The sequence below is a fragment of the Sphaerodactylus townsendi genome, linkage group LG12 (assembly GCF_021028975.2).
Source record: "Sphaerodactylus townsendi isolate TG3544 linkage group LG12, MPM_Stown_v2.3, whole genome shotgun sequence".
NCBI classification, from domain to species: Eukaryota; Metazoa; Chordata; class Lepidosauria; order Squamata; family Sphaerodactylidae; genus Sphaerodactylus; species Sphaerodactylus townsendi.
This window is the reverse complement of record NC_059436.1, coordinates 35,404,860-35,431,948: the sequence shown is the minus strand read 5'-3', so window position 1 is coordinate 35,431,948 and position 27,089 is coordinate 35,404,860. Positions and strand designations below refer to the sequence as shown.

The following is a 27,089-nucleotide window of genomic DNA, read 5'->3' as shown; positions in this document are numbered from 1 at the left end:
ACCCAAGAACCACAATCTTTTATTTTGAAAAACAAAAAGATAAACACCTCAGAGTTTGTGACCTGATCCTAACTGGATACCTTTCTAGAGCTTTTTCTCTTAAGTGTAAACATTATTCAACAAAAGGCTACCCAGGGAAAGGTAGGTGCCCACAAAGACAATAAAATAGCATTCCCTCTCTCCCATAACAGCTATATGTCAGGGGGCAGGTTGCCTGGGCCAAGGTCTGGACAGGATTTCCCCACATTAGCTACATCTGTTCATCCCTGGGTAAGAAGCATACTTTGCCATCTAAGTATCTGCTGCAACTCAAGACCAGGTCTCGGCCTGGAAATGGTGGGTCCGATCCAAGGCTGCAAAGTACTCCTCAGCTTCCGAGGCAGACAGGCCTCCTTCAGACTGGAAGACAAACTTCAGGGCATCTGCCACTGCCTCTGGCATCTGTTTGGCATTCCTAGAAAGAAAAGCGTCTTTGTTACAAGGGAGAAACAGTTGTTAAGCTCCCAACCATTTTGCAGCCCTGAGTAGGCTATGATAGTAAAAATGATACCTATGTTTGGCAGGGTGGGAGAAGGAATTTGGTCCTTAGCAGGAATTTGGAGGAGTGCGGGTAGGACATTGAGAAATATCAAAGCTCAAATACTCAAAGAACACAGTAATGGCAATTTTGGTTTTATTAAATTAAACATATTTGTACCACAGCCTTGTCAGTCATTCTTGGTACCTTTTCACTCATTTCCAGAAATCTAAAAGGTGGGAATGTGTTGCCCTCTTGTTGAGCAAGGGGGCGGACTATTTCATCAATGTTTTTCTTTCCCTCTCTCTATAACCAAAAAGGGGCTGGAATCTTACAAAACAAAACGTGGAAGCTGAACATTCAGCCACTTGGATTATCTCTAAATGCTTTGAATCTCTGCCAGCTCTTTTAGGATGATGGTCCAGTCTCTGTTTTGGCATGCCTGTTTTTAAAACGTTCGACCTCTGAAGACATCTCCAAGTGGCTCAAGAAGGAGGCTGCTGTCCAGGCCAAGCATACACCCACCTGCTTCCTGAGCCTGCTTTGCATGTCCAAGAATGAAACAGAACCTGTTTTGCCCAGAGAACCGGTCCTACAGCTCCCCCACCTGAGACAGGGAGCTGAATCAAATTTCTGCCTGTCATAGCCAAGGACTGACAGGGCTTGTGACACGAGAATGCACGTTCCGGGTACGAGGTGCCACGCAAAAGATTTGTCACTTTGGAGGATCCCATCAAGATCCACGGGAGCAGACCCAAAAAGATGACTGACCAAATACACAACAGGTACTCAGAAATGGTAAGTAAGCCAAATAATGCAGAGACAGACAAGAGGAAGAGAAGGATGTTGTAGAGGACAGAGCGTTGGCCAGGAAGGGAGGAATGCCACACTCAGGTCCTGCTCTATATCAAAATGGGAGTGTGATATCCATGAGCAGCATTAAGACATCACAGTCAGCCACGGCTTTTAAGCCGTGGCTTGTTCAAACCCCTATGAGTTATGACTAGGGTTGTCAACCTACACATGGGCCTGAGGACCTCCTGGAATTAGAGACTACAGAGATAAATTCGCCTGGAGTAAATGCCCGTTTGGAGGGTAGACTCTATGGTATTGTACTTGCTGAGCTTCCTAGGAAGCTGCCCTCAGCCTTCAGAGACATCCACTGCTATTATCTTAGATGCCTTTAAGAGGGGATTAGATGAATTGTGGTTAGCCATGGTGGCTAAATAGTGCCTCCACTTTCAGAGGCAGCATACCTTCATCTGTCCATTGCTGTGGGGAGAAACAACAGCAGGCCTGTGTGGGCCTTCTGAGGAACTGGAAAGGGGATAGAATAGGATGCTGATAGGTTCGATTCCACAAGGCTCCTGTTACGTAAACAACCCAACACAAGCTTTTTCTGAGCAAGTTTCAAGGATTAGATACACTAAACCTTTGCAGATAACACCAGCTGGGTGTCTCAGGCCAGCATGGGCAAGGTAATCCACCCAGCATGCACATAAAAGTTCAGGCGTTCGACACTGCTGCTCTTTGGCACTCACCCAGCCAGGTAGATGTACGTGTTCCCTTGGCTCACCAGGTCCCATACTAGTTTCTTGTTCTCCCGGATACGGTGCTGGACATAAACCTTGTCCTCCTGCATGTCAAGGAAGAAGCATGGTCTAATAACATTCAGCACAGATACAGCATTTGTTGTGTTCAGAGCACTTCCATGTGACTTCTCACAGTAATCCTTACAGCACCTCTGTCATGTAGGCTAGTAAAATTAACCTGTTATTGCAGATGGGAAAGGGGGAAAAACAGAGGTGAGCTGTGTAGAATTGCCTAGAGCCTTCTAATAACTATATGATGGCCCCTTAGGTCACAGCTTGCGTGCTTTCTATCATGATGCTATGCCAGCTCCCCTTAATTTGGTGCTACGTAGCCTTTCCTGCCCTGGGGAAGACTGCTTTCTCTATCTATACCTCTACTATGTATTATATAAAACTTAAAACCCAGGCTATAGTGAGGTACAATATAATCAGGGTCAGCAACTAGAAGCCGTGCGGACAAATCTGGACCCCCCCAAGAGGCACTACTGAGAACAGCCCCCCCCCCCCCCATTTTCCAATGTACAGGAAGAAGAGGAAAGAAAACACAATGTTATCTATGACCAATAGGACTCATTAGAAGGCTGATTTTAGGATAAGGGGTGGGATCTTTACCTTACTTAGCTTTAAAAAGGGCTTGGACAGATTTATGGAGAAGTCAAGCTATAGCTAGCAATCTTGATCTTCCTTGATTGCAAATGCCTTAGCAGACTAGGTGCTCGGGAACAGCAGCAGCAGCAGCAGCAGGCCATTGCTTTCACCTCCTGCATGTGAGCTCCCAGAGGCATCTAGTGGGCCACTGCGAGTAGCAGAGTGCTGGATTAGATGGACTCTGGTCTGATCCAGCAGGTTCTTTCTTATGTTCATACTCTTGAATTCCATCTGCTCACCAGATATCTGCACTCATTAAAAACTACCTAATTCTGAAAGCAATGACGAATAACTAAATTCTCCATCTTGTATCAATTATACAAATACTATTTACATAATTTATCTTGCAACCACTAACCATGGAGAGGGGCCAGGAGCTGAAGCCCTCACAAACTGAAACCACCAGGACTAGAAACTTAAAAAACAACAACAACAACAGATTCTACCAATGCTGAAGCCTATCTCTAAAAGAAAATTATTTGCTTGAGCAGCATGATAGTTGAAGCATAGAATACATAGACCAATAACTGTGATAAATGATTAGGCAGGGAGCTATGGGTAAACCCAGTGTCTAAAGGCCAAAACACACGCCAAGTTAACTAAAGGTACATCTCCCCATTGACCAGCACAGTAGACAGAGGTGAAAGTAAAGCTGGCTTGCTATGTCCTTAGTAAACAATCTCTGTGAGAAGATTTATAAACACCCCCGTCCTTCAGTAAGACATCATTTGTGCAATCTCTTATGCATATTTAGCTGCTACGGGGCTGAAATTCTGCTTGAGTCCAAAATGGAATGCCAAATGCAAAACTGAGCACAGAATCACAGTGTTTGTTTTGGTTTGTGATTTCAAAATATCACAAGTTAACAGCTCCTATTGCTGAAAAGATACGTCAGGAAAAAGGGAGATCATAAGACATGAGATGCTGGGGGAGGGAGAATCTGGGTAAGATTCAGGGAACAGGATTCCGTTGTTCTCGCCCCTCTACCAGATTTGCAAACAACGCAAAATAAAATTTCAGTGCTAATTTTCCCGGCGCAAAATGTTGACTGCCCCACCACTGGCTATTACTCTGGAGAATATGCCACCCTAAGAGCACTGAAGGGTTTTTTAAAAACTCAAAAAATGCCAAGATTATCGGTGAAAGGAATACTTGGAACACACACTTCGTTTCTGGAGGGTGATGGGTCCTGAACCGCATGTTCATAAAGGCACATGCATGCAAGCAACCTGAGATGCTTGCCAGTGGTGTCAGATCCGGCTTCAAAAGGGAAACAGGGAGGAGAGCAATGAATCAGGTGCATGGAAGGAGACTGTTGCTGATGACGACGATTCTTTGTAACTGAGGAAGATACTTGCACGTGCTACGTGTTCCTCAACAACCAGCTGCAGCTGGAAGCTGGGTGTGAACACCAGGATGGGTCACTAATTGCCACGTTCCTTGTTCTTTTGCTCTAAGGACAAGTGTGGCCACTTTCTAGAGCTGAGCTGCACCTCAGGAATCACATGGTACAGCCCTCTCCTGGGACTCTCCCACTTCAGAATGGGAGGGGTGGTGGGGAAGGAGCAAGGCCAAATCCTTCTCCATGCATTAAAATCCCTGGAAGATCACAAAACTAGCGCAGTAGGGAGAAAGGGAGCCCAACACTTTATGCATTGGAAGGAGAGGTTGTTTAACCACATGACATTAATTGATTAAATCTGTATTTCACTGACTAGATCTAATTTTTATATTAAAAGTATATATATTTAGATGTTATTTTCTCAGAAGCTCTTTTCTCATAAAAGAACTACAAATTGCTTTCCAAAAAGAAATGACGGACTAAATAGGGGGAGTAGTCCTTTTCTTATAAAAGATCATTTTTTTAAGGTTGCATGTTGAATTTGTATAGCTTTGTTTTGAAAGGTTTGAATTGTGATGTGATGATGATATGGGCTTTTTAAACATTTGGCCCTTCATTTTTAACTGCTCTGACATACCAAAGTGCCTTATGCCAAGCTGGTTATTGGTCCGGCCAGGTCATAACTGTCTGCTCTGACTGCTCACTGGGGTCGCGGGTAAAAGTAAAGTCTTGATTTACGGTCAATGACCAAATACAATACAATTCTCCCATACAGTAAAAACATCTATAACAAAACAGCAAATGCAAATCTCTCTCCAGTACTCCAGCATTGCAGCAAACTTTATCAGAACAATATGTCACATTATGTAATAGATGTAACAGGCATTTTTCCCTTGCCTCCTCATAGAGGGGGCATTTTAATAACATATGTTCTATAGTTTCTACAGAATTCAGAGAGCAAGAACACAACCTTGCAGCATAAGATATCTTTTGATATTTCCCTTCTAAAACAGCAGAAGGTAAATGTGCACTTCTTGCAAGAGTAAATGCTCTCCTTAGATCTTTGTTATCTAGGTAAGTTAAGTAAGGAGTAGGGCAGGGATATATTTCTGTGTAGGGGAGAGAGGAAAATCTGAATATCTTGCCAGAGCAAGCTGTCGTGATACATCTTTAATTCTTTGGACAAGTTCACTTTTAAAATGATCCCAGTTTGTGATCATATGGATGTTATATGAAAGGCTGCATTTATTGACACCTCTCCATATCATGAACCCACCTAGGTTTACAAGGACCTTTTGCTACAAGGGGCCAGAGACCATTTGAATCAGTGTGTAACTTTATCCATTTATATGCCGTTATTATTATCATCCTATCCTTTAGGCTCATTACTCCTGTTTCAAGCCTAATCAAAATATTTGGGACTCCTGGAGGGAGTTGTAGGATTGCTCTTAAGAATTTAGATTGTAGTCTTTCCAGCTGTATCATACTCAATTGTGCAATCCCCAAATAGACACTGTATAGTCATGGGTAGAGAAAGGTCCTTTCCAACACCTGACAGCTGAGACACTTTCACAGGAGATTCACAGGACACTTTCACAGGATTGAACAAAAGATGGTCTTTTTGGATAAAAGTTCAAACAATCAAGGTTCTGTAGTATCGAAGGCTTTCACAGCCAGATTCAACTGGTTGCAATGGGTTTTCGGGCCCCACAACCAATCAAGGCTCTCTTTGGATCAAGTGCTAATAATAGAGCTCAGCGCAAGAGCTCAGCTGTCTTCCTTCATGTTGTCCCACCATCCTTTGCTCAGTGCATCCCTGTGAATGCATACTAGGAAGTAAGTCTCAGTGTTCTCAATGGGGCTTATTTTCATGTCAGTGTGAGTCCTTCTGATAGGCAAGTAAAGCTTGCTGCCAGAAAGGCTAGCCTTGACCTCCCATGCATGCAACTCAGAAGTGGAAAACTAATAGGAAAATGATCACTTTTAAAGTTCCAAGCAAAAGAGTCAGCTTTTCTGACCCTTTTCTTACCCCTGGATAAGGGTCAGCTTTTCTTGTACGGCTTATGAATTCACTGACTGCGGCACAGTGAGATTTCAAGCATCAGATCAACACCACTGTGCAGCTTCTGTAGCTTGAGCCTTTAGTTCCAGTGAGAAAGGAAGGCTATAAATAAAGCAAATAAATATGTTTGGACACCTAATGAATCACGAATTTTGCAGAGCAGAAAAAATAGCATGAAAAAAGAAAAATGTAGATGCTGTTATTAAGGAACACACAATGGCTTAGCAGGGATATTTAAAGAAGAGGCATCCCTTCCTGAGCAAGGTAGGAGGGTTGCTTCTTCTAAAACTATCCCTGCCATCTTCAGTTTTTATACAGGCCTGTGTTAAAAGAACAATAAATATTTGCTTAACTTGATGGTGTCCCGTCCAAATACTAACCAGGGGTGATCCTGCTTAGCTAAGAGTTGATTACATCAGGCAACTCTTTATTAGTATTGTCGAAAGCTTTCACGGCCAGACTCAACTGGTTGAGGGCTTTCCGGGCTGTGTGGCCATGGTCTGGTAGATCTTCAAGATCTACTAGACCACTGCCACACAGCCCAGAAAGCCCACAACAGCCACTTTATTAATATTTCAAGAATGTTTAGCTGATTAATCTAATTAGGTCAGCTTTGTTTAATTGATGAAGGACCCTTCCTTCCTATCAGGATCTCTTTCCTCTCAAGGCTTTGGAGATTTCACTTAGCTACAAATTTCCAAGAATATCTGAATAGTTCCACAAGGACTGGAAATGTGTTATGTATTTTGTTTTGAGATTTATAAATCTGCTTACCAACAAATCAGTTTTCAGTGCGATGAGCTATATTAAAATATGCACACCCAAGCAAAACTACAAGAAAGAAAAGTTTTTCAGAAGCTGGAACCGCAGCCGAAAGAACCTTCTGCATTCGTTCCTGTACTTTCACAGAATCGTAGAATACACATGATCACTCTCAAAACGAGAACTGTAAGAAACTGGAGGGCACCGAACAGGAAGCAGCAATAATTTCAGCCAAAACACATGCACTTGCAAGGTCAGGAGGAGGGCAGAACTTTTATCAGGTAAATACAAGGAACTTAGTTGCTCAAACTGGAGAAACACAGAAGTCTCTATATTATGAAGGTCAAAGAATGCATGTGTGAAATGGCTGAGATCTACTGTGGTTCCCACTTATAGAAACCTGGCTGTTAGGTGGGACTTGAACAGGTGACCCAAGTGATTATGGAGAAGATGCAGGCTGCATGCACCCCCAACCAGGCTTTGGCCAAAGCAGGGAACTGCAAGGAGACCACCCATACATTCCATGGCAATCTCTTCCCACCCATAGGCCACAATGGGACAGGTGGTAGACTTAGAATGCTATGCAGATGGTCAGGCCGGGACTTGAGAAGTTCAGAGACTCTGCTGTGGCATCCTGTGATGGGCTACCTTTGCTTTCCCTTCCACCTCACCCCACTGTATTTGCACTAGAAACCACTTTGACAACCACACAATGTGCTCCAACATAGGGAAATTCCACCAGTGAGCTGTATTCTGTGTAGGTGGAGACGGTTAGAATCCAAAGCTTTATTTCAAAAAGTGAAACATGAGCTTCCAGTCCTCATGGCTGCAAAGATGAACTTGAGCACCCTAGTGAACTCTCCTGAGACACAGAGAGGCTTTGCAGCTCTTGTTCATCCTGTGACTGTACAAAGTAGAATGTATTTGGCAAGAAAATCAACACCTCATCCCCTCCAGTGTGGTGTAGTGGTTAAGAGCAGGTGCACTCTAATCTGGAGAACCAGTTTGATTCCCCTCTCTGCCACTTGAGCTGTGGAGGCTTCTCTGGTGAGCCAGATTAGCTTGTGCACTCCAACACATGCCAGCTGGGTGACCTTGGGTTAGTCACAGTTCTTCGGAGCTCTCTCAGCCTCATCTACCTCACAGGGTGTTTGTTGGGTGGGGGGGCAGAGAAAGGGAAAGGAGATTGTAAGCCCCTTTGAGTCTTCTTACAGGAGAGAAAGGGGGGATATAAATCCAAACTCCTCCTCCTCTTCTTCCTCTTCCTCTTCTTCTTCCATGGCACTGACTACCATTGCCTGTTGCTAAAGGTCTTGTGGCTAGTCCCCGTGTGGTCAACACTAGAGAAAGCATCTGCTCCCTGACCCCCAACCACTCATGTCCCAAATGTAAGACCACTCAAAGCAGAAACCTGAGATCTGAGGCCTAGTGAACTGTCCAAGTCTACCAATGTGTGTCTCAGAACCTTTTCCAGGTGGGCACAGAATAAGAGCACACAACCTCAGCCCCTGCCATATGCAGGTAGTACAGAGCCTCTGAACTGACCAGTCCAGGTTTCAATATCAGTATCTTTTCCTTTACCCCTGGCTTGATAAACACAGCTCAGCTATGATTCTGGAACAAGCTGCAAATAAGTCCAGGGGTTGGAGAATATATGAACACTGTGCCTGGATTGACATCTGACCCCAGCAGAACTCCATGCTCTGAACTCACCTGATCCCGGGAAAAGGCTGTGAAGAGCGTCAGAAGACCCTTTCTCATAAGTTCCTCCCACTCTGCCTGACAGTAGAAATCTTTGCTTCTCTGTCGGCAGCCAAAGAACAGGAAATTCCCTGTAAAGAAGCAGAGCACGGGAGCATCACAACTGGGTCATGTCACAATATTCTATGGTACACTATAAATGCTTTGTGATTTGGTTCTTCTAATCTGAAAATTTAAATTGAAAGACTTGGTGGAAGTCTCTGCAACAAATACGACAAGACAATTACGAGAGGGTTTAGCAGGCAGATTGGCTAATGGAAGGCCCTGGCTCGTAAGCAGTTGGGGGTGTGGATCTAAGAGCACACTGGCTCATTCCTCTGAGGCTCTGCTTGGCTCAGGGACATTACTGTACAGCCTAGGGCCATTGACAGATTAGGCAAAGCAAAGCTGGGACTGCCCCTGAGGGAGGGAGGAAAGACATGCCTTGTACAGGGTGGTTAGCTGTCTCCTTTGCAGCTTGAAGCCTTTGGAGGGCTGTGACTTCCTTAACAGGATGGCATGAGGGTCACCCCTCAGTTGGGGCCAGGGTGGCCTGTTGGGGGGGCGGGCATCCAGGCCATTGAGATTTTCCTAGTGGCCTTAATAGCCAATCCATCAAGTGTGGCTTCCTGTTCAACACACCCATTGCAACTCACATTCCCTGCATTTCATGTGTTAGAGTTTAGGTGTGTAACATTTCAAGCAGCCCCTGGGGAATACAGAAGTAGCCACTTCCTTCTAGCACAGGGGTAGGGAACCTGCGGCTCTCCAGATGTTCAGGAACTACAATTCCCATCACCCCCTGTCAGCATGGCCAATTGGCCATGCTGGGAGGGGCTGATGGGAATTGTAGTTCCTGAACATCTGGAGAGCCGCAGGTTCCCTACCCCTGTTCTAGCACAAAATGGCACTTTGAGAGCCAGGATAGTATAGTGGTTAAGAGCAGGTGCACTCTAATCTGAAGAACCGGGTTTGATTCCCTGCTCTGCCACTTGAGCTGCGGAGGTTTATCTGGTGAATCAGATTAGCTTGTGCACTCCAACACATGCCAGCTGGGTGACCTTGGGTGAGTCACAGCTCTTCAGAGCTCTCTCAGCCCCACCCACCTCACAGGGTGTTTGTTGTGAGGGGGGGGGGAAGGGAAAGGAGACTGTAAGCCCCTTTGAATCTCCTACAGGAGAGAAAGGGGGGGATATAAATCCAAACTCCTACTCCTCCTCTTCTAATATTGTATGTGATTTCACATTTTCTTCAATATCTCAAGTTTTTATTTTCTCACTTATGAGAATCTTTTTTACTCTGGCCTTCCTTTAATGAGCCCAGAGTTCATGGGGGTACCAACATTTTATCTTTACAACAACCCTACAAAATAAATTAGGCTGCACAAGGTCACCTACTAAGTTTCAAAGCAGACATTTGAATCCAAATGACCTACTAAGTTTCAAAGCAGAATTGAATCCAAATGACACCGATTCTAACCACCAATATTGAGGTTTTGATAAATACGGAAACATATTTCAATCTGACAGTTCATTGATCTGTTAACCATGAGATGAAAATCAACTGTCTCAGCTTCATCAACAGCCCCAGCAACAATACTGGATTGGTGGACCTTGCTGTCAGAGATGGGAACAAACCCCTGGCATCAGACTGGACCTAAAAGCAGAAGGTGATAAGACCCCAGGACAATATCTGCCTCCGTCATCATCACCACACCCTTTCCGTTGCCATGGCTTCAACGAGTGTTCTCCAAAGCAGAATCAACAGCACCACCTATTGGCAGCTTGAGGAGGAAAGAAAAAAGAACACACAACCTGCTACCGACATCATCCAGTTCCAGCAAAACACTCACACAACAGCTACTTCCCCACATCTTTTATTTATTATTTGGATTTATATCCCGCCCTCCCGCAAAGGGCTCAGGGCAGCAACAACAGTGAAACATTACAATAAAAACATAAAACAAGCTTAATAATTTTCCATTCAAGAGCATCTACCTTTTTTGCCTTGGGCCACCCGCTCCTGTATCGCTGCTCGGAAAGGCGCCACTCCAGTGCCGGGCCCGATCATGATGGCGGGTGAGTCTGGATCAGCTGGGAACTTCATGCCTCCTTTTTTCACCCAAAGAGGCACCCTTACGGCCCCTGGCAATGGAACAAAGAGCTCTCTCCCACAGCAGGCAGGGCAAACAGAAGAGGTTCAGGTGGGAGATTCAGGACAGACAAAAGGAGCTATTTCTTCACATTGTGTATAGTTCATTTGTGGAACTCGCTATTACAGGATGTGGTCACGGCTGCCAACTTGGAAGGCTTTAAAATGGGAGTGGACAAATGCATGGAGGACTGGGCTATCAATGGTTACTAATTGTGATGGATAACTACAGAGGCGTAGCTGGGCCAAACTACGCCCGGTGCGCAGTCTATATTTTCCACCTCCCATGGCACCCCCCCCTCTCCCCACTTACCTTAGTTCCTTTCTTTTCCTAGAACTTTTTCAGGCTGAAAAAAAGGCCTATTCACAGTTCAGGCTTAAAAATGGCCTGATGGGAACTATGCTTCCCAGGAGACCTTGTGAGCCCCAAGGTCTCCTGGGAACTGTAGTTCCTCAGGCCATTTTTAGCCTGTACTGTGAACAGGCCTTTTTTTCAGCTTGAAAAAGTTCTAGGAAAAGGAAAGGAACTAAGGTAAGTGTGGGAAGGGGGGTAGGGGGCACCATGGGGGTGCTGTGGGGGGAAGGGGGAGGGGTCTGGGGCGATTTTCCGCCCCCCAGGCGTGCAATCCGCCCCCTTGAAGCTCTGCCACTGGATACCTACCGTCTCCAGTACCAGAGGTAATATGCCTCTAAACCAGTTGCTGGGGATTACAGGCAGGATGATGCCGTTGCAGTTTGTGGGCTTCCTGGGGTAGCTGTTGGGTGACTGTGTGGATAGAATGTTGGACTGGATGGGCCTTTGGTCTGACCCTGCATGGCTCTTCTCGTGAGTCATTTTGTTTTTCATACAAACAGCTACTCATCTTTGTATAACAAAGCAAAGCAAAACCATCTTGTATGCCCTACTAATATCTTGTATGCTCCACTTCCTGGATGGGGTTTTGAACAAAAGCGTGTAGCTCTTTGATACAACCTGAATTTGGAGAGGTTGGTGCCTCGGTGGGGGAGCATCTGATCTATGCACGATCGTATGTCTCATTCCCCAACAGAGGTAACTGGATGGCTGCTGTGGGAGACAGCATGTCCAAATAACTCTGGTCTGATCCAGCAGGGTTCATCTTGTGTTTGTACATCTATTGAAGAGCCTACATTAATAGCAACAGCAGAGCTGGGATAAAACTGAAATTAGCAAAGGTAAGAGGGAAGTCTTTACATGGCAAAAGCAAAGACCATTCTACTCTGTGTGTGCGTGTGCGTGCGCATGTGACAGGACCCCCCTATCCTTGATGTTCAGTGCCACCAAACTTACCATTCTGTGGGTCAAGGGAGGCAAGCCATGATGAACAGAGGCCACGTCGAGGTTTACTAAGGCGGGTCTTGTACTGCACCACAGCCAGGAGGATCTCAATTCTGTTGGGAAGAGCCTAGGGGCACAGATAGGGAAGAGAACTAGAAATGGGATCCGGGGTGGAACATCTCACATGCAGATACCTCCTGGACAAGCCGACAGGGCTAAAGGAAAGACTCTTGAGAAAAGAAAAAAGGACCTGGTTCCAAAAAAAGTATTGCAGAAGAAGGACTTGCATCATAGAGGTACGAATAAAGATGCCAAAAAGGGCACCCAGGGCGATCAAGGGATTGGAGCCCCTTCCCAAGGAAAGCCATGGGGGTGGGGGGGATGGTAATTTATTTTTCAAGCAAGAGCAAGGGGAGATATGATAGAATTTTATAAGTTTATGAATGGAAAGGAGAAAGGACTTTTATTTCACCTCCCACGGAAAACAGGAGCATCTACTAAAGATGATGAACTGGAAATTTGGGACAGAGAAAATACTTCTCTGCCCAATGCATGATTAGCTTATGGAACTCACTGCAACAAAGTACAGCAAAGATCACTAGTTCAGATATCTTTGAAAGGAGACCAGACAAATTCAGGAAGGATGAGAAGTCTATCAATGCTATTATCCAAAATGTTTCAGTGGAACAGATAAAACAAAGAGTTCCGATGCACCTGCTAATGTGCGTTCTGATGCACGGAGGCTTGTGCCACAATAAATACGTTAGTCACAAGATGTATCTGAATGCAGCTGACTAATTCATATTGGGAGGCAGTGTATCTCTGAGTGCCAATCTTGGGCAGCAGAGGAGCCACGGAAGGATGTGGCCTACAGTCTGTAGCTGTGGGCTACCTGAAACAGTGTCCGGTTGGCCACTGTTGATAAAAGGACACTAGACTCAATGAACCTTTGATCTGTCCCAGCTGGGCTTCTTGATGTTCACAGGCAATGTAATCATAATTCTTGCCTGTGGTTCTCTCATCCAAATGCAACTTTCTGATTTGGTGCCTGGAGAAGATTTGGTACCAAATCCCTTAGCTCTACAGAGTCAGTAAAAAAAGTCCTATAGGGATAGTGTGGGTATAAATTGAAAACAAATACAAATAAAATAACACTATCTGCAGGACAGACATGGAAATAGATCCTAAGGCAATATTGGGAAGCCAAAGTCCAGGGGTGGGGTGGAAATCACAATCTCCACACCTTTTACTGAGACCAGCCAATGACACCTATTGTGTGCTTTTGAGTTCACTAAAATCCTTCATTAGGCTGCATGTTATAAAAAATGATTTAACAGATAGCTACTGGAAGCCATATATATCCTGTCTCTTTAAACATTTTTTTTTTGAATATCCAGTCTGATGAAGGATTTTAGTGAACTTGAAAGCTCACACAGCAGTTATATGGCATTTAATTGGCCTTAAACGAGGATATTAGGGAGATTGTGTTCTAATTTTTTTGGATTTTAGTTTGGGACTCACATCGCTGCTAAAAAGTTTGTTTATTAATTATTGAACTTCTACGCTACCCTTCCCTTTTGGGCTCAGGGTGACTGACAACAATAATGGTACATTAAAATTCAATCAAATTTCAGTCAATAAAAACCAATTACTAGTTGCCTGTTGAGTACCGTCTTCTGTTGAAATAAGGAAATAACTGTCTCTGAAATTAAAATGCAGTCTCTATTGCCCTCCAAAATTGTGATTTTATGTATAGCTCATATAAAATCTACATAAATTGGGCCAGTTTATATATGGCCATTACTTAAACACTAAGTGCTGAGCTGCAAGAAATGCCTAGTCCCTAGTCCCTTTATATAGCAGACAGAGAAATATGCAAATATTACAAATGTTCAATTATACAACTGGAAGGGGAAGGATCTTCAAGTTATCTCCTTTGCAAGTTAACTAAGATAGGCTGAGCAACACTTGAAGAAGAAGAAGTAGAGTTGGGTTTATATTCCCCTTTCTCTCCTGTAAGGAGACTCAAAGGGGCTGACAAACTCCCTTCCCTTCCCCTGCCTCACAACAAACACCCTGTGAGGTAGGTGGGGCTGAGAGAACTCAGAAGAACTGTGACTAGCCCAAGGTCACCAGCTGGTGTGTGTGGGAGTGCACAGGCTAATCTAAATTCCCCAGATAAGCCTCCACAGCACAAGCAGCAAAGCGGGGAATCAAACCTGGTTCCTCCAGATTGGAGTACACCTACTCTTAACCACTTTGCCACTGCTGCTCATTGAGTTGTTAGGTACTCAGACTCACTATCCTTGCAAGACCTGAGCTCATTAATTCACCATGCTAGAATCGTGCAAGGCCATTGGGTCTCCATTACCCAAAAAGTCAAGTTGCTAGAAGACAAACTGGATGAACAGCATGGAGTACATCTTGTATTTCTTTTTCAGCAAACACAAGATGCATTCTGCCCCTGTGCATACAGTTGGTTTCCTACATCTCTAATCCAACAGGGAAAAGCAACTCTTAAAGGGGCCTGACCAAGATTTCAAGGTCAGCAGTTCAGTGATGGTCCCTACACAAGACTGAGGCAAAAGCTGTTTGAGTAGAAGGAACAAGCTGAGAGACGGAGACACCAAATATACAATTAGGCCCTGGAATGTCAGATTGAAGAAGAGGAAGAGTTTGGATTTATATCCCCCCTTTCTTTCCTGTAGGAGACTCAAAGGAGACTTACAAACTCTTTTCCCTTCCCTCCTCACAACAAACACCCTATGAGGTAGGTAAGACTGAGAGAGCTCAAAAGAACTGTGACTAGCCCAAGGTCACCCAGCTGGCATGTGTGGGAGTGTGCAGGCTAATCTGAATTCCCCAGATAAGCCCCCACAGCTCAAGCGGCAGAGAGGGGAATCAAACCCAGTTCCTCCAGATTAGAATGCACCTGCTCTTAACCACTACGCCACTGCTGCATCCAGTATGTCTTCTAGATTGAGATGCCTGGCAAAATTTCACTTTAGGATACATCAATATACCCATATCTCTCCCTAGTGGTCTGAAAGACTGGTATCTACTGGAAGCAAAGTCTTCTCAATGGCTACTCAAACTCTGTTCCCTGGGTCACCTGTCTCTCTTCACCCTTTGTCTAATTTTGGGTACAGGTGAATACATTTCTTTTTCCTTAGGGATGAAATGCTAAAAGACGAAGATGCTTAATACACTGGAAGTTCTGCTGGGTAACCTTATTGCTGCCACTGTAGCCCTGGTTTTTAGAGGCATTTGATTGTTTCCCTGTTTTTAGGTTGACAGTTTTATTGTCATTGTTTAACGGTTAGTAAGCTGCTTGGAAAACTCAGTGAGCTATATGAACTGCATCGTCAACAAAACAGTATCTTCCTTACCAGCATTGAGGAAGCAATCGAGAAGGCACGGGGCCTGATCCGTGGAATGAGGTCAAAAAGATAATTGCACGGAATGGCACAAGTTGTGTGAGGAAAGTCATAGAGTACCTGGGGGAGCGGGGAGAAGAGGAAAACAATGTTGGGCCTGTTAGTGGGAAAGCCCCAAACAAAGCAGAAATGCACATGAAGGCAGAAAAGCCTCCAGGATGCAGGGTGAGGGTGCAGAGTGACCCAGAGAGATTTGTGGAGCCGTCCTACCTCGAGCATGGTCCTGCGTGGCCGGTTGCAGTAAGCGTAGAGGTCCTCCTGGCCTCGTGCAGAGCTGAGCTCCCGCAGCTTCTCTCGCTCCAGTTCATTGGGTGAGAAATAGGAGAGGAGCTCAAAAAAGGAGCGGCGAGGGACACAGGAGATATCCAGGTAGTGGCTTACCAAGTGACGGACGCTGCATGGCTGGGGCAGAAAGGCAGGAAGGGAGGTGTCTGAAATGTCACAAGGAAGAAACACATCAGTATCTCTGCCAGGGCATCAGCACTCTCCCTAGGGAGCCATCCACGGAAGATGGCAAGAAAACGGTTCTGTTTAGCATCCCTCATGAAGCTGACTTTGGTCAGCAGGAAATATTTCCAGGGGAGCTCTCAGGCATCATCACCCCAGTCAATGAAAATGAGCAGGCTACTCAGATCGCAAGGGGGCGGGTGGTGGTGGTGCAGAGTACAGTAGCCACCCGTGGAGGGCCAGGCAGGACTGCAAACGGCTTTCAGTGGCCATTTGGTTGGAGAGAGCATCAGGAAGCCGTCCATACCTGACTCTGTAGGTCTTAGCACAAAATGCTTGTCAGGATCCAGGCGCAGAAGATCACAGAAGAGCTGCACCTCCTCATACGCATTCTGCGGCTGAATCATCACCACATCGCCAGCAGTATACCTATGGGAAACAGGCAGCACCTGAGTAGGGCCCTTTCCACTAACTGGAAGGACATTCGAATAGGTGAATAACATCCTTCCATCAAACCCACCAGCTGACCTTGAGCCAGCAGTTGTCTCTTGCTCTAGGTGACCTCACAGGGTTCTTGGGGGAGTAAAACAGAGGAGGGGAGAACCGTGTACTCTCTTGGGATGAAGGATGGGGGTCACAGTGGAAAGCTATAAGGAGGGTTCTGAAAGCTCTTCAAATCCCATTCTGTTCCCAGCAAGAGACTAGTTAAAGTAGACAGGAAATCAGGATTCTGCTAGAGAGAACAATGTTCTTGGATGGCTGGTTCTTATTAATGCTATTGCAGCAGTTCCTACCTTGTCTCCTGGGGGATAGTTTTTACTGGAGGGCTAGCTCCAAGGACAAAGGAAGAATGACTGCCAGCTCTAGTTTGGCCTCAGGAATAGCAGCTGTAATTGGGGCGTGGGGGGTGGGGCAGAGATGAGGCCTGCAGACATATTTGGGCTGATGGTCTGTTTCTATGCCTATTCCCCACTGCTTCTCTAACAGAAGCCATAGACCTCCTAGATGCCTCAAATGGCAAAAGCAAATGGAAGCTCACTCCATTCCAGATCCTGTGATATCAAATTCAATCAGGCGAACATCCTGGAAATGAGATTCTGCTGTCACTCTCTGATTGGATACCATCCGGGCAGCAAAGGGATGCAACTCTGAAGGGGCCTCTCGGGTGACTTCCTCCTGCTGAAAAGGGCCAGAATCCTCTTCTAAAAACTGAAAGGTGAATTTGGGTGGCAAACTGGAAGAAAAAAAGAAACATGGAGAGAATCAAGTATATCCCTTTTCGTTTTGTAGCACCACACTCTGTCTCTGTTTGAATCTGCCACAGGAAACCAGCCCCTTTCTCTAGAATTCAACAAAGTGCAGACCCAGAGAGTAACAACAACAGCCTAAGAAAACATGCAAACTCAGACTATAACCCTTTAGATGGTTTCATCAGTACTATTTTGAAAAAGAAAAATTGGCACCAGTAAAACAAATCCTGTGCCCAGATAATATATTTGCACCATGTATTCTGCTATCCATGGAAAGGAACAAGAAGTTATGCAGATGCCGCGGAAAGAGCTAACATATTCTTCTTCTGACTCCCAAGACAACACTTATTGCCCATATCCTTTCAAAGGTAAGAACTAGAACCCAAAACTGCCTTATTCCAATTCAGGCCACTGGTGTTGTATCAGTGTTGTCTATACTGACTTACAGCGGCTCTCCTAGTTCTCAATCAGACGTTTTTCACATCATAGACTACCCATTTTTTTCAACTGGAGATGTCGGGGACTGAAGCTGGTCCCTTCTGCATTCAAAGTAGGTGCTCTGCCATTGAGCCACAGCCCCCTTGCTCTTTTAAAAGCAGAACTGGAGACAACACAAGGCAAAATTCTCAACATGCTGGTTGTGGAGGGTTTTCCAGGCCGTATGGCCGTGGTCTGGTGGATCTTGTTCCTAACGTCTCGTCTGCATCTGTGGCTGGCATCTTCAGAGGTGTATCACAGAGGGAAGTCTGTTACACATTTAAAAGACTGGACACAGTGCATAACAGACTATCCTCTGTGATGCACCTCTGAAGATGTGCCAACAGTTGATGCAGGCAAAGATTCATTGAGAACAACCAGAATCCCTGGCATCACAACCAACCCACCACAATCAACTGGTTGTGGTGGGTTTTTCGGGCTGTGTGGCCGTGGTCTGGTGGATCTTGTTCCTAACGTTTTGCCTGCATCTGTGGCTGGCATCTTCAGAGGTGCATCACAGAGGATAGTCTGTTATGCACTGTGTGCATATTCTCAACATGTTGTTTTTCCTCTACTTACACGATGTCTGGACCAATGATGTTGAGGCCGGAAGGAAGAGGATATAAAGCTAAGATCTTCTCCCACAAGTTCAAAAGCCACGGATCAATTACCGCATCTGGGCTGCAGAAAACAAACCAAAGATGGGAGTCATTTTGGATGGGGGAGGAGCAACTTTTGAACCTGAACATGCTCAGTGTTTGATCCTAAACACTATTTCTAATGGCAGAATGCATGAAGCCCAGAAAACAGGGGTGGCCCACATTCTTTGGGATTTCTATCCATGCTTGCAAGCTTCCAAGGCAGAACATGCCTCTGAGTCCATGCAGAGAATGTTTATTTCCTTAGTCCCTACAACATCTATCAATCAATCTTTATTATGGTCATAGACCAGCATAAGGTCGATAATAAAACTTGCAATTAAAAGTATAAAATATCTTAAAACTATATATGTACATCTTTTAAAAATCTGCTGGCAGAAGAGAATTTGGAACATAAAAAGGCATGGGAACATAAAGCGATTGGGACAGCACCTACCTTCCCCAACAAAGGCAGGAGAATATCATTTGTGTTCTATCCCCTGAAATGGGGACAAATTTCACATTATGAAGGAAAAATGGACAGCTGGAAAAATCTGATTGAATGTCATAGATGCTAAGCTTTTGTTCAGAACAGATGATTAGGAAGGCATGTGAGTTCACAAAGAGAGAAGGGGGGCAGGGAGAATCCCTCAAGATCAGGCTTCCATAGATGGCCAACTAGTGCCCAGGGTTTGCAGGAGAAGCCAACCGCAACTGCTACTTCTTACCCCAAATCATGCTGGTCGTCTCCCAATGCCACAGGCATGATAGGGTTGCCCCCAAGCTGGAGAATCCTCTTGTGCAGTTTTTTAGCAATATAATTGAACCTGGGCAAAGAGCACAGTAGTTCAGTGAGAGGAATCCCGGGGGGATCAGCTTCTTCCCATTAGTCCCCCAGAGCTGCATCTCCTCTCAGCATCAACGGAAACCATGCACAATCTACCCCAGGGGTGTCCAACTCTGGCACCCCAGATGTTCATGGACTACGATTCCCAATCAGTTCCTGCCAGCTTGGCCCTGAACCAATTGGCCATGCGGGCAGGGGATGATGAGAACTGTAGTCCATGAACATCTGGGGCACCACAGTTGGACACCCCTGATCTACCCCAACAATTCTCCTTATACTTATCTTGCACTTACTTGGGATATGAAGAATCTCCGAGGCCCAGGACAGCATAGTCCATCTGGCACAGGGAAGTGGCAAGTAAGTTTTTTCGGAAAAGGAATCGCCAGAAATTCTGAAAATTAAGAAATTTGGGGGATTTTGATGGGGCTAGTGCAGGAAAACTGCTGCGCATTGCATTTCTTTGGCAAAATCCCCTTTTCACACCCGGACAATAGAGAAGGATTCAGGGCTGACTACACATAGTGGGTCAGCACAATCAAACAAAATGGGATATTCAATAGATAATTCATAAGGATCATAGAATTCTGGAACCATTAGAAAGAACAGTAAGTAGCATAGCATAAGTATTAATGTGACACCTTATGTGGTGCAAAATGTATATAATAAGATCTGACATACAGTACGCTATATGCAACTGTATATTAACTGTATAGACTAACTTCCCTTTCACAATCCCATGTTCCTCATGATTATTAGGCACTTTGCCATCAATTATGTGGAGGTTTGTGTTTCTCAGGAACAGAGCTACTGGCCACTGAAAGTCTGATTTTGTTATTTACAATGCAATGATATTACACCCCATCACCACTCATAGGGTGCACAATGAGCAAGCAGGCAGTCCCTAGCATCTCCAGTTTGCAAACATATCAGTAGGCAGGGCTGGGAAAAACACACACAAAATCAATGCACTGGGCCTGAATCCTTTGCAGCACTGCCTCTTGGCTCTGTTTAGGAAGCTAAGTCACACCATTAGCTGTATACCGGGCAGAATTCTTTTTCAGCCTTGCCTGCTGCGATTAGGAGACGAGATTCTCCTTGCCTGAGACAATTAATGGTCAGATTTTGTATAAAGAAGCTTTAAACTTAGAGACAGGATACAAAACTGCAAAGCACTCAGGCCCCAAGCAAACTCAGTGGTTCAGTTTTTTTCCAGGACCTGACTCAATTGGCTATTGTTCCCCCAAGCCAGATGGCCTGGTGATCAACCCCAACGTCAAGGCACTAAAGACGGTACCTTCATATTATCAGGAGGCTCTCCTTGGCCTGTGGTCGCACAGACAAACACCACCAGTGGCTCATGGATCAAGTTTGCCTTCAAAAAACAAACAGGTCATTTTATGATCAATAGATCTTTCAGTAACACAGCCATTAAAACAAATTATAGTTTCTGCATATATAATAGAGCATCCAAAGTCTGGTCTCAATTGCTACATTTAAAAATAGCTGATTTCCCAGTAATGTGTAAAAAAATTTCAGCATGGAAAAGAGTAACTAGTACTGCTGAAAGGCTGGTAACCTTGGCCAAGAGTGGAACAATTATTTCATTGCTGACACTTTTACAGTAACTACAGAACAACACAGTGGTTATAGTCTATGTTGGCACTGTACCAAAATCACACATTTGAAGGGATTTGCTTACAGCAGCCCTCAAAGATAGCAAGACATTACAACTTGCCAACGGAAAAGCTTCCCTATACTTTGGTACACTTAAGATTCTTAAAACAGTTTGCACAATTCTTAAGTACTGGATAAAGAAAATATTTTAGAAATGAGCAAATTAAAGTGGAGAATGAAATCTGATGCAATATGATGCCTATTTCTAAGTATAGGGGGTGCCCTTAACAGTTGTAGAGAAATTCCTGAACAACAAAGCAGGTTAAATTCAGTAATGTGTGAAGAAAAGAATCAGTTGCTTCCAATGGATTCCCTCTGAGTCAACCTCGTTCTCCAGGGACCAGCACAACTAACGTGGATCTTTACAGGATGTACTACTACCACCACATGCCAGATAGGGAGGCTGAGGGCAAGACAGAGTGACTTGTCTAAAGTCACTGAATGAATGGCAAGATTAAAACAGAAGACTTCCTAACCCTCAGTGCAGCACTCACCACACTGTAGCCGTCCAAGGCCTCGACTTTGCACTGGAAATGGAGCCGCTTGGCTTCCCGGCCAATCCTATCAGCTGTATCTTCAGCAGTCCCAGTCTGGCTGCCAAAAAGAACGAGGATCTTCCGCACTGCCATCTAAAGAAAGCAACAGGGGTAGGGGGGAGGGAATGACACACAGCAGGTGTATCAACTCTGTTTGTATTTTGTTAAAAGCCAAATATTTCCCCCATTTTTTAAAAAAAGGATGACAGGGTTCACAATGCAAAAGAAGGAAAATAGAATTTCAACCAGCTGTACCTAGAATATAACTTGCTGCAAACAGACAGGTACGCCCACAGAGGCCAGGAACGAATGCCATGAATGCATCTACCTGCTCTCAGGAAAGCAACAAGAAAGTTGCAAAGTGCTCCCAAGCACAGCCTGCCTTCCTTACAATAATGATGGAAGAGAGAGATTGTGGGAGCTCAAACATTCCTATTTGCATCTTTCTCTTCTGGGTAGATTGGGCTCTGCCTTCTGGCAGAGTTCAGACATGTTGGTTTGATAGAGCGGACTTTTACAAAATAAGCACAGAACTGGCAATGCAGGCCTTCATTTTTTTTACAGAATTGTAACATAGCAGGAATTGACAACTGAAGGCCACCCTCTGGTCCCAAATGGAGTATCCATGAGGCCAGCCTCGTAATATCAGACCAATGCTCATCGAGTCTGGCATTCCATTTGCAAAAGAAATGCTTCTAAGAAACTTACAAGCCAAGAAGGAGGACAATAGTCCTCCACTGCAACTTCTCTCCAGTAGTATGCTACCTCTGCATGGAGAGGCTCAATTCCACTATCATGACAGGTTTTTGTAGATCTACCTTCATAAAGTTGTTTTAACAGCTTTGTTAAAAGCACCAGATCTACAACTGCAGCCTGCAGCAAAAGTATTCAAACAGATCACTTGGCACAAAAAGGATTGGAGAAAAATTCTAGGCAACTAAACACTTAACACTGCACCCAAGAACCTTGGCTTCTTCTCTCCATCTCCCCTGCAGACTTGCACCTATAGATTTCTAGCAAGGAAAATGATCCTGTCATTTACAGAACATAAACTATTGTTGCAAATTCTCAATAAGAACATGTGTTCCCATATGAACATATCTCATGCCACTGGCTCACCCAGCTGTGTATTGTTACTCTGACCGGCAGTGACCCTTCAGTACCTCAGACAGTGAGAAGGAATCAATGCAGTACAGTGGTTAGTGTGTCAGAGCAGGATTGGGGACACCCAGATTCAAATCCCCACAGCGCCATGGAATCTTGCTGAGTGACTTTGCTAAGGGGTCAGTCATACTACCTCTCAGTCTAACCAGAGGTCTGCAACCTGCAGCTCTCCAGATGTTCATGGACTACAAATCCCATCAGCCCCTGCCAATTGGCCATGTGGGCAGGGGCTGATGGGATTTGTAGTCCATGAACATCTGGAGAGCCACGGGTTGCAGACCCCAACCTATCACACAGGGTTACAGTCACAATCAAATGGAAGAGGCTAGAATGTTATAAGACACTTGGGGTTCCCAAGTGGGGGAGAAAGAGTATAAATGAAGTTAATAAATATAATGGTCTTCCCCAAAACCTGCTACCCGAGATCCTTTCACAGGAGATGCCATTGATTAAATTTAGGACGGGTGCTCTGCTCTGAGTCACTGCTCTTTTCCCTTCCATCCAGAAGCATTGTCAAAAACAGTCCCAGTTGTGAAGTGAACTCCTCAGTCAACTTTCCTTTTAAGAGAGATATCATTCTTTACTGTCTAGAATGAACCCAGATATACGGGTTCCTCAACTGGAACATCCTAGGCATGACCGGCCAGTTGCTGCTATTGCCCTTTCTGCTCTTTTCCCTTGGAATGTGCTGACTTCCAAGATCTGGAAAGGAGAATATTGAAGCTGCATTCTTTTCCATCTTGCACAATGATTGAAGGTAATAAATGACAGACATTCTGTTCACACCAAAGCCACCAGCCAGCATTTTTACCATTCTATAAAAACTGAAATAAACCAGGACGTACTACTGTCATAGATATGGGCAATTTGCACAGAGAAGGGGGAAACCGAACATACTGCTCTGCAGGAGGAAAAATCATGATAATAGCATTATTCAAATACTTGAAGCACTTCACATACAGCATCTCAGTAACTGTTACAGCAACCCAGTAAGGTATGTGGACTACATGTTGCAGATGTGGGACCAAGACAACAAGATAGGGGTGCTATAGGACACTGAAAGTCCAATCTAGACTGGGAGGGTGGGTCGTGATGCCATTGCTCCAGCACCACCCTGCCCTCTCCACCTGGCTTCCTAGCAGTATGAGAAGCCCAAAAAATGGGTGGGTGGGTGGGTAGGTGGGGGTGGGGAATGGGGAGAACCCAGGAGCCAAGGGGTTAGGCAGACTTGTTCTAAAGCAGGGGTGTCAAACATGTGGCCTGAGGACCACATCTGGTCCCTTGAGAGGGCTTATCAGGGCCGTGAGACAGTTGAGGCAACACCCCCACCCCACCCCACCCCACCCCCTTGATCTGGCCTGGTGAATCCATGCGAGCTAACCAGGCCAGATCAGAAGCAAGGGGTACTTGCCTTAGCTGGCTTACAGATCTGATAAGCCTTCTCAAGACAAAGAAGCCAATTCCCCAGTGCCAGTCTGAGCAGGGGAAGCTGCTGGGGGTTCACCAGTCGAGGCAGCCGCAACAATCTCCCCCAGGGCCCAGCCTGACCAAGTCACATTTATGTTATATTCGGCCCTCACTGCTTCCAATGATATACCTGCTCCTTCACCTCCCCTTCTTGGTTAAGAGACTCTGGTACCTTCGTGCTTTCTTTCCCTCCTTCCTTTGTGTTGCTTGCTCAGACTTGCCCCATTCTCCTAATCTCAGGTTCTTCATAAAGTTGCTTTCTTTTCTTTCCTGAATCTGCCCAGATTGACTGCACATGCTCCCACTTCCCAAATGTGGCTCTGTGAGCCAGCCTTCAGCAAGGCAGAGATAATTCATCCAAATCTTTCCACAAAAGACCACTAAGGGTGTGTGTGTGTGTGTGTGTGCGCATTAAAAGTAACAGTTCCACAGTAACCATCCTGTGTAGTATCTCTCTTGCCTACAAACTTGAACAGTGGCCAATTTAAAAAGATAATAGTCTGGTTATAAGAAGGTCAAACCCATTGGCCACACTAGTACAATTCTGCATACCTACTTGTTAATTAGCAACAAGGAGATTACAATGAAACCTCTCCCCTTCCCTCACCTCCCTTGCATGCCACCCTTCCCTCCCTCCCCTTCCCTTGATTGCCACCCCTTCCTCCTCTCCCCCTCCCTCCGCTAGGGTGGGTGAGGCAGGTCCAGATGCTGGGCCCCCTTTCCTTCCCTCCCCTCCCTTGCATGCTACCCCTCACTCACTCCCCTCCCTTGCATGCCACCCCTCCCTCTCCCTCTGATGATGTTAGGGTTGCCAGGAAGAGGGAAAGCAAAATTAGCATGGTGAATGGGATACAGGAGGAAAAGCAGCCCTCTGAAACAGAAGTAATATATCTTTAATAATCAACACAGTGTGGACTTCACTTGTTCATACTTTATGAACTACTTTTTGTTCTTTACGTCTTGAAACAAATAATTGTCACATTTATTTACAGACTAAATTATAACAGTTTTTGTTATCATTAAGAATAATAATTTCCCTTGCCTTGTATACATTTCTGTTTGGCAAAGAAATATTAGAAACTATATTTCTTGCATTTCATAGTCTTTTCAGTCAACTGTTTACATTTTTTCTCTCTACACACAACTGCCAACTAAATGTCACATCATATGTCAGACACAACGGCTTCTAGCTCAGATGCTGGGGCACCTTTCCTTCCCTCCCCTCCCTTGCATGTCACCCCTTTTGGGATATGGTGGTATATAAGCCTAAATAATAAATAAATAAATAAAGATCCTGCCACAATAAGTTAGTTTTTAAGGTGCCACATGATTCTTTGTTGCTTCTGCTACAACGGACTAGCACTGCTATCTACACAGCCATCTAACTAACCAACTAGCTACCACCTCCTTCTTACCTTGCCTTCCTGCAAAAGAACTTGGGGCAACACTCGCTGTTCTCTCCTCCTCCATTTGATTCTCACAAGTCAGACTGAACGATTGACAAAGTTACCCAGTGAGCTTCGTAGGAATCTGAACCCAGGTCTCCCCTGTCTTTTGGATGACACTGATAATCATTCCCAGACCAAGCTATAAGGCTACAGTCAGAATATGAAAAGGGGCGCCGCACTCTGCCCATGATCAGAGGTACCTTTGTTCTTTACTGCAGCCTTGCTACACCCCAAGGAGGTTTCAGCTCCACTGGGCCGTCCAGTTACTGCATACACGGCTAGCCCCTACGTTATCCTATTTTCCCTCACTCCCCAGGCACTTCACCTCAGTCAAAACCGGCATTCCCTGCTTCCGCATACGTCAATAGACCGCGCCGGAAGTTGAGAAACGGACTAGCGGGGACTGCGACCAAAACAACCAGGGTTCCTTTCTGGCTCCCCCTTCCCCTTCTTTCGTTAATGTGTGCATGTTGCCGTCCTTCTGCCTTGCCGGGAGGCACTCGTTCAACCTCTCCGTTGCTGCTTCCCGCAGGAACAGCCGCCGGTTGCACATGCGCAGCAGCGCCCTGCCTCCTTGGACTCACACAGAGACACAGCGTTCTCTTAAGCCAAGCTCGTTCTGGCCCAGCCTGCTCTTTGCAGGACGGGGGAAGTTCCCCCCACACCCCCAGCGGCGTGATGCTGTTTTCTCTGCGGGAGCTGGTGCAGTGGCTGGGCTTTGCGCCCTTCGAGCTGCTCCTGCAGGCTCTGGCGCTCCTGGCGGCCTCCGTCCTGCTTGTGCTGAAGGTGGACGGGGTGGCGACCGGACTGAGCTGGTGGGGGGTCTTTGCTCCTTTCTTCGCCGCCGATGGACTGAGCACCTATTTCACTACCATCGTCTCAGTGCGCCTCTTCCAGGATGGCGAGAAGCGCCTGGCGGTGTTGCGCCTATTCTGGATCCTCACTTTGCTCAGCCTCAAGTTTGTCTTTGAGATGCTTCTCTGCCAGAAGCTAGGTGAGCAGAGCCATGAATTGTGGTACGGACTTATCATGGCACCCGTCTTCATCCTCCTCCAGCTTCTCATGATCCGGGCCTGCAGGGTCAACTAGATGCCATCCTGGGTCCTTTTGGTGCTGCAGAGACTTTTACTACGCCACTCACGAAGGGTACTATGTCTTGCCTAAAATGACTGTACAAGGATGCTGCCTTGCCAATGATTAGCTGACTGCCAGATTGCATTCAAGATCGACTTGCGGTTAACTGAATACTTAAGCTCTTTCGCTGGCAACAAAACAAAGACCTCGGCTTTCGTACACATCATGTCAATGTCTCTTTCATGGCCATTCCTTGTGGTTAACTGCCTCTCGCTGGTGTTCCATTTGCTGAAAATCATTTGATTTTCTGCCTTGACACAGAAGAAAGAGGAACAACAACAAAACTCTGGTTCTGCACTAACAAGATGTTTTTACACTGATGTCATATATGGATGAAAAGTGGGCTCATTATAGTGTTATTATTGGGTGTTTCACCTGTCTCCAATCTCTGGAATACCTTCAGTCTTGACTAAAGTCTGATTGCATTGGTTATTTATGAATAAATATATAATGCATATA

The 27,089-nt window shown here is 45.4% G+C and overlaps 2 protein-coding genes across 5 annotated transcripts; one reads left to right on the top strand and one right to left on the bottom strand.

Annotated features, from left to right (window-relative positions):
• NDOR1 (NADPH dependent diflavin oxidoreductase 1) lies at positions 1-25,993 on the bottom strand. 4 transcript variants are annotated; one of them, XM_048513124.1, is made up of 15 exons: positions 25,822-25,993; positions 21,376-21,510; positions 20,502-20,579; positions 19,501-19,598; positions 19,089-19,187; positions 18,302-18,403; positions 17,035-17,229; positions 16,303-16,424; positions 15,759-15,979; positions 15,501-15,608; positions 12,124-12,238; positions 10,661-10,807; positions 8,637-8,755; positions 2,059-2,153; positions 1-454 (listed from the first exon to the last, which is right to left on the bottom strand). In XM_048513124.1, exons 1-15 carry the CDS (start codon positions 25,852-25,854, stop codon positions 310-312), a joined length of 1,812 nt encoding a protein of 603 aa, XP_048369081.1. In that variant the 5' UTR covers positions 25,855-25,993; the 3' UTR covers positions 1-309. The 4 variants fall into 4 exon arrangements, with proteins under 4 accessions (XP_048369081.1, XP_048369082.1, XP_048369083.1 ...); XM_048513125.1 differs by having other exon boundaries at positions 25,697-25,845; XM_048513126.1 differs by lacking the exon at positions 25,822-25,993 and adding an exon at positions 25,464-25,686.
• TMEM203 (transmembrane protein 203) lies at positions 25,956-27,089 on the top strand. Its single transcript, XM_048513129.1, has one exon. The coding sequence runs from the start codon at positions 25,956-25,958 to the stop codon at positions 26,583-26,585; it is 630 nt and encodes a 209-aa protein (XP_048369086.1). The 3' UTR covers positions 26,586-27,089.